General features: G+C 43.3%; 1 protein-coding gene across 1 annotated transcript in view; it reads left to right on the top strand.

The window, feature by feature from the left end:
* The window catches only part of Etf1 (eukaryotic translation termination factor 1), a 29,013-nt gene extending 16,285 nt beyond the window's left edge, over positions 1-12,728 (top strand). The window contains exons 3-11 of the mRNA XM_021150407.2: positions 1,346-1,521; positions 1,823-1,962; positions 5,430-5,568; positions 5,750-5,940; positions 6,199-6,328; positions 7,356-7,511; positions 7,897-7,961; positions 9,377-9,524; positions 10,430-12,728. Coding sequence (XP_021006066.1) covers positions 1,346-1,521; positions 1,823-1,962; positions 5,430-5,568; positions 5,750-5,940; positions 6,199-6,328; positions 7,356-7,511; positions 7,897-7,961; positions 9,377-9,524; positions 10,430-10,512 — 1,228 coding nt within the window. The 3' untranslated portion in view covers positions 10,513-12,728. The remainder of the gene's footprint in view (positions 1-1,345; positions 1,522-1,822; positions 1,963-5,429; positions 5,569-5,749; positions 5,941-6,198; positions 6,329-7,355; positions 7,512-7,896; positions 7,962-9,376; positions 9,525-10,429) is intronic.
* The last annotated feature ends 888 nt before the right edge of the window (positions 12,729-13,616 follow it).

Below are 13,616 nucleotides of genomic sequence, written 5' to 3'. Positions count from 1 at the left end.
CAACTTGATGTAGAGGGCATTAAAGATGAGTATATTCACATTTTAAACCAGCCTTCAGAACTCTTTCCAACTTACAAAACTGGTTTATATTGCTGCTGGTACTTGCCCTGCCCTACTCCCTCATGTTAGAGTTTGAACCTGTGACCTCGTGCTTGCTAGGCAAAAACAACTAGAAATATTGAAACCAGGTGTTTCTTAGACTGCAGCTAATGATACCTATCTTGGAAGTACAGGTTAAAGAGGTGATATTCTCCGTGGGTTATACTTCAGTCTCATCTTTTGGTTCTAGATATTTGAATTTGTTTGGATACTTAACTGGATACTTTGGGGTGGGGGTGTTGAGACAGGGATTCTCTGTATGGCCCTGGCTGTCCTGGAACTCACTTTGTAGACCAGGCTGGCCTCAAAATCCGCCTGCCTCTGCCTCCCAAGTGCTGGGATTAAAGGCGTGCGCCACCACCCCGGCTTAACTGAATACTTAATCAGGCTTTTGTGTATTGCTCTTTTAGAAATTTGTGTTTGCACATGTGTGTGTGTGATAGACTTTCTGGTCTGCACATACTGGGCATGTGCAGACCACCTGGCTTGTTGCAAGGGTTCTGGGATCCCAACTTGAGGTCTTCATGACTGAGAAGCAAGTGCTCTTAGTTACCCAGCTATCTTCAGCCCCTGTGTTTCTCTGACAAAAAGAAGTTTAATTCTATCAATGTAATGAAAACACATTCTTGTTGACATGCCCCTTTAACCCAGCACGTTGAGGGGCAGGAGGATGGATCTTTGTAGTCTGGAAAAACCCTATCTAAAAAAAAAAAAAAAAGGCAAAAAATACATTCTTGAGTTACAAATTGTTTCATAACTGGGATATTTGTGGGTTGCATTACTCTCCTGTCAAGAAAGTACTTGGTATGCTGAATTAGTATTTGAGGATTTTCAGAAAGGCGTAATCAATATCAACTGGAATATTTGTCTAGACTTTGGGAGATTTGTTTCTTGGTCCTGATGTAGCTTCTCCCAAAGAGCCACCAGCATCTCATCCTCTGCTGTTTACAGACTTCATTTCTTGCCAAATTCCAGCTTATTGGTGTCCTCCAGCAACCTTCTCTTGCCACCCTTGAGACTGAGATAGTTTTCCTGGCTGTCCCTTTGCGGGCCTTCGTTACATGGCTAATGTCAGTGTTAAAATCTGAGCTGTCGCTGGCTCTTGTTAGGCTTTCTTTGGACGATGTGCTAAAGTAGCTGCTACCTTTCTTGTACTTTCTTGTACTTGTGTTCTATGAATGTCTCACCGTATCTTATTTTACCAGCGGTAAACATGAACTTAAGCTTGTGTGCATTCTTTCTCCAGCAATGGCACGAGCATGATATCGCTGATCATTCCTCCCAAAGACCAGATTTCACGAGTGGCAAAAATGTTAGCAGACGAGTTTGGAACTGCATCTAACATTAAGTCACGAGTAAACCGCCTTTCAGTCCTCGGAGCCATCACATCTGTACAACAGAGACTCAAACTTTATAACAAAGGTAAGCCTCTCCCTCTCGCTCTGTCACTCTGTCCTCACTGGCTTTCCTGCTGTGACTTCAGCCAGCTGCCAGCTCTAGCAGGCTCATGCTCTCGCTCACTCTCGCTCTCTCTCTCTCTTCTTTCCCGCCCCCATTGAATGCTCAGTACTATTTGCTGTACTTAAGGAATAAGTCCTATTGAACCATCTCAGGAAACTTTACAATAAGGATGAGGATTTTGCCTATGAGTCTTTAAGAGTTTCTGTTTTATTTAAATTATGGCTGTAGGAATAATTAAAGAAGTTGTTTATGTTCTTTGCAGTACCTCCAAATGGTCTGGTTGTTTACTGTGGAACAATTGTAACAGAAGAAGGAAAGGAAAAGAAAGTTAACATTGACTTTGAACCTTTCAAACCAATTAATACATCATTGTATTTGTGCGACAATAAGTTTCATACAGAGGTAAGTGTGAGCACAGAGCGTTGTAGGCCAAAGCCAGGGCCCATTAGCTCTCCTCCTCTCACTTCCCAGCCGTGGGCCACTGCTGCTCTACTTGCCATAGTGAATGCTACGCTCTGTCCATTTTAGGACTGTGGTAGCGTGTGTATGTACTGTTTTCCACTTTGCTATTGAGTACTCTGTGGTCTGTGTGTTTATGAGTTGGTGTAACCTTTTACATAGGTATTTTTTCCTCTCCCTTTTTTTGGTGGATTGGTGGTTTGGGTATTCACCCAACCAACCAACCATGGACAAGGTCCATGTTACAGAAGCTAGCTTTGAATTCCTGATCCTCCTGCCTCTATCTCTGAAGTTCTTGGATTATGAGCATCCTTCATCACAACTGCTTTTGTTTGTTTTGGTTTTGGTTTTTGGTTTTTAACATGCTTTCTCTGTGTGGCCCCGGCCAGTGGGACTCACTCTGTAGACCAGGCCGGCCTTGAACTCGGGTATCTATCTGCCTGCCTTCTGCCTCCCAGCTGCTAGGATTAAAAATGTGTGCCACCTCTAACTGGCCATCATGAATATTTTCAAAATAATATATGTTTATTATACTACTCATCATGGTATTTGAGGAAGGTGGAAAGTTGGATTTGGATAACTTGATGAGAGGCAGGTAATTGGCTGATTTTGATTGCCTCTCTGTGACCAGTGACATTTGTCTATAGTTTTTGCATCTTTAGCACTAAGCTCACAAATCATTGCAAATAAGCAAATAAAATGCATTTAGTGACAGGTTCTTCTCTTTTCCTGTTCTTATAAACCCTGAGTGACAGGGCAAACTATGATGAACATTAATAGTGGAAAAGAAACCTCATTAGATTGACCTAAATCAGTCAACAGTAAGCAATCAGGAATTCACAGCTGACTCCCACTTTAGTCTCTTGCCTTTCATCAACTCTTAGACAAACCTCTGCAGTGGGATTAGAGCTGACATTTGTCCACAGTTTACAGTGAGTGGTTTTGCTTACTTGACAGGAAGACCAATTCCAGTTGAATCATGGGTAACAGTATGGAAATCTAGCTTAGTTTTCCTTAGCTTCTAGTGCCCTGGCAGAGGCCTCTTCTGCTGTTAGCAATTTGCTTCTATCAACTTCTTTTTAATAAACAAAGAAACAAAAAGCAGATTTTGGATCATTCTGTTTTAAAAAGTACCTCGTGGCTGTATTGTCTGGCTTTGGCTCAGCTATTACATTAGCATAAATGGTTTTTACTTTTCTCCCAGTAATCGCTAAAATGATTAGTAGAGCTAAGGGTGTAGACTCAGCTACCCCCAGCACCCAGCATTCCCCGATACCCAGTGTTTTACATGGATACTGGGACTCCAAACTAAGGTCCTTATACATAGCAAGCACCTTACCTACCAAGCCACTCCTCAGCCCCTGTTGGAGTTTATTTTGTTGAGACAGGCGGTTCTCAAATTTATAACCAAAGATGACCTTGGATTTCTGATCCTTTGGCTCCACCTGAGTGCTTGGAGTTACAAGTGAATCCCACTATGCCTGACTCCTTTGATTAAGATAGTCTAGCTGTCTGGCCTACACTCGCATTTGGATTCAGTTCTCATGCCTCTGCTTCCCAAGTGCTGATATTATAGGCATATTACCATGCTGGAGTTAAAGTTTCTTATTTCTTGGTTAAAAAGTAATGAATAAGCCAGGCAGTGGTGTCGCACGCCTTTAATCCCAGCACTTGGGAGGCAGAGACAGGTGAATTTCTGAGTTCAAGGCCAGCCTGGTCTACAGAGTGAGTTCCAGGACAGGCAGGGCTACACAGAGAAACCCTGTCTCGAAAAAACAAAAAAGAAAAAGAGAAAGAAAGAAAAGTAATGAATAATTTCTTAAGATCTAAAGAGACGCCGGGTGTGGTGGCACACGCCTTTAATCCCAGCACTTGGGAGGCAGAGGCAGGTGGATTTCTGAGTTTGAAGCCAGCCTGGTCTACAAAGTGAGTTCCAGGACAGCCAGGGCTATGCAGAGAAACCCTGTCTCGGAAAAAAAAAAAAAAAAAAAAGATCTAAAGAGACAATATGGCAATTAATGATATTTCAGGCCTTAGTTAGGTCTCAACCTATCACAGAAGATGTGTCTCTGTAAATCCCAGGGCTGCTTCTGTGCCTCTCAGGAGAGACACTGTTAGGAAAATAAAATTCTTTAAGACTAGTTGAGTGATGGTGGTGCATGCCTTTAATCCCAGTACTGAGAAGCAGAGGCAAGTGGATCTATATCTGAGTTCAAGGCTAGCCTGGGCTACAGAGTGAGTTCCAGGATAGCCAGGGCTACACAGAGAAACCCCATGCTCTTTCAAATTGAGCGCAGTGAGTTTTTTTCTTTTTAAGACACTTAACTGTTTTCCTTTAATTGTTACTATAGAATTAACTTGCAAAATTATTTTACCTTGATAGTACTATCTAATAATGCTGAGGTCATTGATAGTAACAGAAAGTTAAATTGGCTGCAAGTGACACTGTCTCACAGTGCAAGAGTCCCCCTGGGTACATTTCAGAGCACTATGCTAGTAAAACAATAATCAAAATTTTAAATGTGATCTTTAATTTAGATGTTATACTTTACATACCATCTATCTAAATTAAATGATGAAAATGAGAAAGTGGAGACTAATTTTCTGCTGACATTTTGGTAGGTTGGTTGGTAGTTATTTTGTAGTTGGTTGATTGACTTTGAAGATGGGCTCTAACTATGCAGTGTGGGTTAGCTTTGAAGTTGAAATTCTCTGATGTCTGCTTCCCAGGTGCTGGAGTTATGGAATGGCACTGTTTACACCTTAAGTTTTGTGGTTTGTGTATGTAGTGGGTGGTGGGGGCAGGGCATGGCAAGGGGGACAGACCCTGTGGCCTGTGGAGGTCAGGACAACTTTGTGGAATTGATTCTGTCCTCCCACGTTGGTTCTGGGGATCAGGTGTAAAATCACTGGGCACCTTTAATTGCTGAGAAATCTTGCCTACCCAAGTATATGTTTTGGGTTGTCTAGTTTCTTCCTGTTATTACTGTGGTAAAATGCAGATAAGAACTGTAACTGTGGTGCTGGAGAGATGGCTCAGCAGGTTAAGAGCACTAGTTGCTTTTTCAGAGGTCCCAAATTCAATTTCCAGAAACTCCATGGAGGCTCACAACCACCTATAATGGAATCTGATGCCCTCTTGTGTATGAAGACAGGGCACTCATGTACATAAATAAATTTAAAATTAAAAAAAAAAACTGTAACTGCTTTTAGTTGTGTAGTATGAACTGTCCCCACCATCTTCTCTCTAGAACTAACCCTGTAACTGTAAACAACAAATCCTTCCCTGCACAGTGGAAAGCAGCAGCTAGTGAGCATCACATTTCACACATTACCCCCATAGTGTTGATAATACCACGGTGTTAACTAAGCATTGGCGTTCATTGTGCCTGCTTGTGTTTGTCTTTCAGGCTCTTACAGCGTTACTTTCAGATGACAGCAAGTTTGGTTTTATTGTAATAGACGGAAGTGGTGCTCTTTTTGGCACGCTCCAAGGAAACACCAGAGAAGTCCTGCACAAGTTCACTGTGGATCTCCCAAAGAAACACGGTATGTAGAGGGCTGCTCGGGTTCTTTGGCTTGTCTGTTGCGGTAGTCACTGAATAAATAAGCGCATTGTGCAGACAGTTCCGGAGGCGGTGGTTAGTGGGACTGGTTATTCTGTTGTGCTTCATAAGGCATGTTGTACTTCCTTAATAGTTACCCATTTCCCACCACTTTTGTGTCAAAGGCAGAGGAGGTCAATCAGCCTTGCGTTTTGCCCGTTTAAGAATGGAAAAGAGACATAACTATGTTCGGAAAGTAGCCGAGACTGCTGTGCAGCTGTTTATTTCTGGAGACAAAGTGAATGTGGCTGGTTTGGTTTTAGCTGGATCAGCTGACTTTAAAACTGAACTAAGTCAATCTGACATGTTTGACCAGGTAAGAGAAAGGGAACTGCCGAGGCAAGGGTCTATGTGGGAGATACGCCCATTCTCAGTCCGTGGTGCACGTGTTGGCCTTCCTAGCCATAAATTCCCTAGGTTAAAAATGGTGGCTGGAGATCCCAGCACCCATATTACATGGCTCACAAATGCCTAGAACTCTAGCTCGTGGGGGATCCAAGAACATTTTTTTTTTAAGAGTGGGGTTTCAGTAAAATATTTGAGGTCCTAATGCTTTTGTTTCTGTTTGTGTCAGAGGTTGCAATCTAAAGTTTTAAAATTAGTTGATATATCCTATGGTGGTGAAAATGGATTCAACCAAGCTATTGAATTATCTACTGAAGTTCTCTCCAACGTGAAGTTCATTCAAGAGAAGAAATTAATAGGTATTGGTGAAATGCTACTATTTTTGTCTGTGAAATGTTTTTGGTGTGTATGCGTGACACTGAGAAGGTATAAAAGAAAGGGCTGGGTACGGGTTCGATCAAGAGTTTAGGATCATTCTTAGCCACAGTAGTTAGGCCACCCTGGCTGTATGAGACTCTTGTCCCAAACAAAACTAAAATAAAGAGTAAAAGAATGGAAAATTAAACATTTTTACTGAGAAAAATGGACACAAATGGCATATACCTCTATAACCCAGGAAGCTACAATGGTTGTATTGCCATGAGTTCCCGGTGGCCTGATTTTCAGAGTGAGGCTCTGGGGTGGGAATAGGGGCTACTGGGGAAATGGTTCAGTTGACACAGTGCTTGCCCAGCGTTCACTCCCTGGGCTTATAGAGTTCACACTGTGTTGGCCTCTCAAGTACAGCACCACCCTCAAAGGAAGGGGCATAGAAAAGGGCAACTGGGGAAAACCTAGGCAGGTGACCCAGGAGCCTTCAGTCTCCTTGACCCTGTGACCTGGGCCTTCACTCAAGGCCAGGGATATGTATGCCTGTTCATGGTCCCAAGGCAGCATAGACCTAGGCACTAGGACAGGCTCTGGTGCATCAGCTGCTAAGCCTGGGACTGAAAGTAGAATCCTCTTTAATATTTAGCAATCAGGACTGGTGGAAATGATTTCAAACTTTGTGAATACCAAAATCCAAAACTGTGAAGGGCTCTAATAGAAGTGTGTAGTGTATATAACCTAAGCACACCCTCCCATGTACTTTAAATTATCTGTTAATTATTTGTAATACCTAGCATGTTGTAAATATACATTAATAATAGTCTGCTATCATTTGGATTAAGAAGATAGGTAAAGGTCTATGCATGTTCCATGCAGATACAGACATCACAAGCCTTGCTCCACATTACACGTTGGCATGTTGTGCTTATTTTTCTAAATATATTTGATCCACAGTTGGTTAAGTTTGTGGAAACCAAGAGCCACCATATATTTTATTCTTACGTCCCTAACCCACAGGACGATACTTTGATGAAATTAGCCAGGACACGGGCAAGTACTGTTTTGGAGTTGAAGATACACTAAAGGCTTTGGAAATGGGAGCTGTAGAAATTCTAATAGTCTATGAAAATCTGGATATAATGAGATACGTTCTTCATTGCCAAGGCACAGAAGGTAAAAAATAAATAAATAAATAAAAAGAAGAAAAGATTGTTGCTGTCTGTTACATTTCTCTGTTCAGAAATCCTTGGATTCAGACACAGTTATAAGTGTCTTGTGTCTTGTTGCTGCCCCCACTACCGCACCCCATCCCACCCTAGCTATGTAATGCCTGTTCATAGTTAAATTAGCCAAGAATATGGGGCTATATCTTCAATGGCTTTGGTTTTTTTTTTAATAGAGCGGAGTCCCAGGTACTTGGTGTGCTGAGATGTTTGTGGGAAGGCTTGGTAGAGTTAGTCCAGGAGTCCTTTTCTTATCTGATCTCCTGCATAGCTTATGTCTCTTGGTACTTTGTGAGCCAGGCTAATGTTTTTGTTTTTAACTTTTAATATTACAGAGGAGAAAATTCTCTATTTAACTCCAGAACAAGAGAAGGATAAATCTCACTTCACAGACAAAGAGGTGTGTAGTTTTCTTTGCTTGGTGATAACAGAAAGCTTGAGTGCTAAACACTGCTAACAGTGTCAGCTCTGGGGAACAAAGCTTTATTCTAGTTAGACAGCCATGGAAGGGGAGAGTGTCTCACTGCCACACACTGATCTGGATACAAGGAGGGTAGGATCAAGGTTATTATAGACTAAATAAAGTAGCCAAATACACTGAGTGAGAGTGACGCAGGCCCTCTGTGGGTTCAAGGCCATCTGGAACTACATAAGACCCTATCACTAAAAGTAAGTTAAGAAATCAGGAAAATGCCGAGCAGTGGTGACGCATGCCTTTGATCCCAATACTTGGGAGGCAGATCTCTGAGTTTGAGGCCAGTCTGGTCTACACAGCGAGTTCCAGGGCAGTCAGGGCTATACAGAGAAACCTTGTCTCGTAAAGGGGGGTGGGTGGGGGGGATATCAGCAAAACACTGTTATCCTTGAAATAGCAGAAATTTAATTTGAGTAGCACTGTCCCCGCTCTGAGTCTAAGACCTGGTTGCTTTATTAGCTTGGAGGAGGTGGGAGTTTTGAGGCAGGGTTTCTCTGTGTAGCCCTGGCTGTCCTGGAACTCACTCTGTAAGCAGGCTTACCTTGAACTCAGATATACGCCTGCTTCTCCTTCCCAGATACTGGGATTAAAAGCTTGAACCACCAATGCCTGGCTTGCTTTGTTTTGGGTTTTGTTTTGTTTTGCATTTTATTTTCCTTTGCACTTAGCTAGGTTTAAATACATCACCATAGCTTAAAGTGAATGCTACCTTTCTAAACAAGACAGGTATGAATGGTGGCTGCCTTAAATTCTGAATTAGGATGGTGAGATGACCAAGCCTGAGAACTGACTTAAGCAAGTTGTCTTCTGACCGTTGCATGATGCCTTATGGCATGCACACTCCCATATGCACACAGCACTGGACACTTGGAAAACAAGGCTAAAGACATGCTCAGCGGCTGAGAGCACTTGTTCTTGCAGGGGCCCCAGGTTTGGATCATAGCGTCTACATGGGAGCCCACAGCCCTCTGTAACTTCAGTTCGTGGGCACAGGCATCTGTGTGGTGTACTTAATATTTAGGCTGTCCTGTTGTGTATGTTTCTTCTGGGCTGAGGAATAATGAGAAACTACAACAGCCTAGTTTCTGGAATCAGCCACAGGAATCAAGTTGACAACCAGGAATGGTTTAACGTTTTGTTGCTGAGCCCACACCCTGCAGGGAAATAATGAATAATCAGTTTATCTACCGTTTCAGTTATGTTACCAAGAACTGGTAGCTATGCTTAGTTTTGTGCAATTACAATACTCAAAATGGTGAAGAGGATGGGTGATGGTGGACACTGGGGGTATACTAAGCGGTGTATCTAATCCCATTGTTTCTGTGTCATGTGCCCTGTAGACTGGACAGGAACACGAACTGATAGAAAGCATGCCTCTCTTGGAATGGTTTGCTAACAACTATAAAAAATTTGGAGCTACACTAGAAATTGTCACAGATAAGTCACAAGAAGGATCACAGTTTGTGAAAGGATTTGGTGGAATTGGAGGTGAGTAGCAGGCTCAGACCAGGGTCATCTTGGCTAACCTTTCAGGGTTACTTAGTGACATAGGCCCTCTCTACTTGGAAGAGGTGGGTGGGTCAGCGTGTGATGCCACATTCCTTAGTTTTGGACCAGTTCTTGGTTGTTTTTAATGTTTTCTATTAGCATTTTATTTGTTTCTTTATTTGCGGCAGGGTTTCTCTGTGGAACCCTAGCTATCCTGGAACTCACTTTGTAGATCAGGTTTCCCTCGAACTCAGAGAGAGAGCTACCCGCCTCTGCCTCCGCCTCCAGAGTGCTGAAAGCGTGTGCCACGACCCATTTTTTCATGCATGAACATAATGTATTTAATCTCTATGACTTGGTGGTGTATGTGTTATGTGGGCACAAGAGTGCCATGTATGCATGTGGCGATCAGAAGACGGCTTGCAGGATTGCTTCTCTCCTTCCTCCATGTGGGTCCTGAAGAGTCAGCTGGGGCAGCAAGTGCCTTTACCTGCAGAACCATCTTGCCGGGCCTGTGTTTTGTTTTGGAGAGTGTTGTTGTTCTGTGCCTACAAGCATTCAGCAGTCACGAGATAACTGGGAGACTTTCCATTATGTGGGTTCCAGGAATGAAACTTGGGTCGTCAGGCTTAGCACATGCGCTGGAATTCACTGAGTTTTCTCCCCTCCCCTTTGTGGGTTTTTTCTTGGAGGGTGGGAGGCTAGCCTGGGGTTGAGTGTGCCACCCAAACTGGCCTCAAGCACTGGCAGTTCTTGTGCCTTGGCTTCCTGGGTACTAAGGTTTATATTAGCTACCATTCCTGGGGCTAATTTTTACAACTATAATTCTGGAGGAGGGTGGGCTTCTCCTGTGAGAGCAGCCCCTTTCTGCTTTAAGAGTTATTCTTTCTGCTTTGTTTCTCCAGGTATCTTGCGGTACCGAGTAGATTTCCAGGGAATGGAGTACCAAGGAGGAGATGATGAATTTTTTGACCTTGATGACTACTAGGTAGTCGACATGGGTCCGGCAACCGTGCCTCACCCTCCAGCATTCAACCCAAGGAGCATACCCGTGGTGGAGTCCAACAGATCCCTGCCTTACAATTGGAGCATTTCCAGAACTTAATCCGTGAGCATTGGATACTGAAAAGAAAAGTGAAACAAAACCAGACCCAACCCTACACTTTGGTTTGTCGTGGTGTCAGCGCAGCAGCCGACAACTAAGTCTCTAAAGGCAACTGTGGACTCATTTAAAAAGAATCCCAGTTTTTACTTTTACTTGATGGTAAAATTGGTTGCTCTTGTATTTTATGAAAAAATGATTTTTTTAACCTTCATACATAGAAGCAAAATACTTTAACTGCTGTAAACCTTCAAAAGTTAGTAGACGTGAGGTCATACTGGTTTGTTTCTTCCTTTGATCGGAGAATAACTAAATTGCTGCATTTCGCAGTGACCCATTTACATGGCATTCTCGGCTTAGACTGCACAAGAAGAAATATATGTGAAATATTGGAACTGTTTCTCTCTTGGTCTCTGTTTAATGTTGAAAGGGTGAGCTGACAGGAGGCAGTTTGAACTTCACTCCCTCACACTTCCCACTCCCAGACTGTCCCTTTCAAAGGTGCAGGTTGCGTTGCAAAGTCAGACTGAGTGCCAACACACCGGGGCCAGGGCACTCTGGGCAGTCACCAGTGTGGAGGCACAGTTGTGCCTGGCATTTGGGAGCCCTCTGTGCCATTAGCGTTACTGAGGCTCCCTGTAATCTCAGCCTACTAGAAACCAGTCTGGGATGGACCCGATGGGGCTTCTGTGCTATTGCTGGGATTGGGAGAAATAAAACATGCAACTTAAGTGGAACCAAAAAAAAAAAAAAATTCAAAGATGATTTTGCTTGGATCTATTCTTGGTAAGGGGAGGTGGTGGTGTCTCCTTGTGTTGGATAGCATGAGATTATGTGAATGTTTTGATTTTATTTTTTTGTTTTCAAATGAACTGCAAGATTTTTTTCACGGGAACGACAGACAAGACACGTATGACCGTGCATGTATCTCAAACCCCTGGTGGGGCTGGAGCATCTGTTTCCAAAAGTGGGATCTACAAGCACCTCTCAGATGAGAAAGTATGGAGGCGGGGCGGGTGGGGAGGGCAGGGTGGGGAGGGCAGGACACGGCTGCTGGCACCATGGACTATAAACCATGTTAGAGCCGGAAGTTGGCCTGAAAACCTGAGGCTTAGGTTTCACAACTGGGCTGTAAATTGGATTTAAACCCAGCTGAAGTGCAAAGTCATGGTGTGCTCAAGGTGTGACAGTGAACAGAGTATGGGGTGCCCGGTGGTAGCGGTGGTGGGACAAGTATACCCAGTGGACTTTGAAGGACCGAAGGTTTTTTAAGTCAACTGGTATCACCCACACTCACCAGGGTGGTAGGAGGGTGCATTGGGTTTCAAATTGGGTACTTTTAACACTTTAGTGCCTGACTGCTGTTCTTCACTGACTTGACTCAGTCACTTGTAGCTTTATTGGTCTGAACCAGCTCCTTGTTCCCAGGTTACAGACCTGCCTATCTATCGTTCCAATAATCCTGTTTCACTTGAATGAAGGGAGTCTGTCTTCAGTGTAAAGCCTCTGCTTCTCACACTGTACCCTGAGGTCCAAATGACTGTCTGTCCTGTAACCTGATGTCTCAACCCAGTGAGAAGAGTCAGTTCTTTAGTGTTCACAACACGGGAGGCTTCACCGGAACAGGCTTTTGCTTTGGGCTCTGCTGTTTGTTTGCAGAACACCCAAGAGCAAGCGAACACACTCTTCCCAGCAGCACCTGAGGGTTTTGCCATTGTAAATGGGTCTAATGTGATATGACAAGACCAGAGAAATTGGATGTAAATTTACATTTTTGAATATGCTTGTTGTTTCACATGATACATTTAGGGTATGCAGCTCCTTTTGTAGTTTTTATTTTTACTATTTAAGTTTGGAAATGATGCCAAATTTTTGTATTTCTTTAATCAATGTGTTCTCCTTGGTGATATATATTGCATTATATATTGATGTGTGTATCAATATATACCGATATGTGTTACACTTACGCATACAAACACACATAAGTGAGGGGTGAAACCGTAGCCTGCACTCCCTAGCCTCTGCAGAGAGACCCTAAGAGCAGAATCTCGGTGTTGTGATGTACAGAAATGGAGAAGAGTATTAAACCATATTTAAGAATATATTTTGTGTGCTTGAGATTTTTTAGGAATGTTCCTAGAAAAGTCTGGACTACAAGGGACTAAATTCTTGCATTTGTCAGATTAGTCATGCCTAATAAATGCTCAGCTTTAGTTATTCTCACGGTATCTGTCTATGTGAAGGATAGCTGAGGTTGCAATCTGAGGGATACGGTACAGGGAGCTGCCCTGCCGCTTTCTACAGCCAAACTGATTTATAGCTTCCTCCATTGGATGTGAGTCAGAAGGCAGTGTGCATGTGTTTGGCTTTGGTTTTTTGTTTTGCTTTAAGGTATTGCAAACCCATCTGTATTCCATAGAAACACCATCTAACAGGTAAGAAAGCATTAAGAGTTTGATTAGCAGCTATTTAGTAATGAAACCAAAATTTTATCCCAGTCTCAAGTAAATTTTTGTCCCCTTGCATCTGAGGTCTGTAAAGGGGATCATAGTCCAGTGTGGTGTTACATACTCTGGAGGCAGAAGTAGAAAGTTCACAAGTTTGAGACTAGTTTTGGCTACATAGCAAGATCCTGTTTCGAAACAAACAACAAAATGAACAAAAGAATAACTAGTCCAGAGGGCCGAATAGTTGGCTCAGCAGTTAAGGGCACTGACTGCAAGCCGGGCATAGTGGTGCATGCCTTGAATCCTAGCACTTGGGAGGCAGAGCCAGGTGGTTACAGGACAGCCAGGAGAACACAGAAGACCCTGCTTTGAAACGCTGGGAGAACAAAAGGCAGTGCTGCTCTTGGCCTGTGCCTAGCTTCAGTCGCCAGCACCTATACACGGGGCCACCCAGCAGACTGTGAGCACAGTCCTAGGGGATGCACTGCCTTCTCACCTCCTTCCACTGGCACCAGGCACCCACAGGATGCATGTCCACGAGGA

The sequence above is a fragment of the Mus caroli genome, chromosome 18, assembly GCF_900094665.2.
Source record: "Mus caroli chromosome 18, CAROLI_EIJ_v1.1, whole genome shotgun sequence".
NCBI lineage: Eukaryota > Metazoa > Chordata > Mammalia > Rodentia > Muridae > Mus > Mus caroli.
The sequence above is the reverse complement of the archived record's forward strand: the minus strand, read 5'-3'. Positions and strand labels throughout refer to the sequence as shown.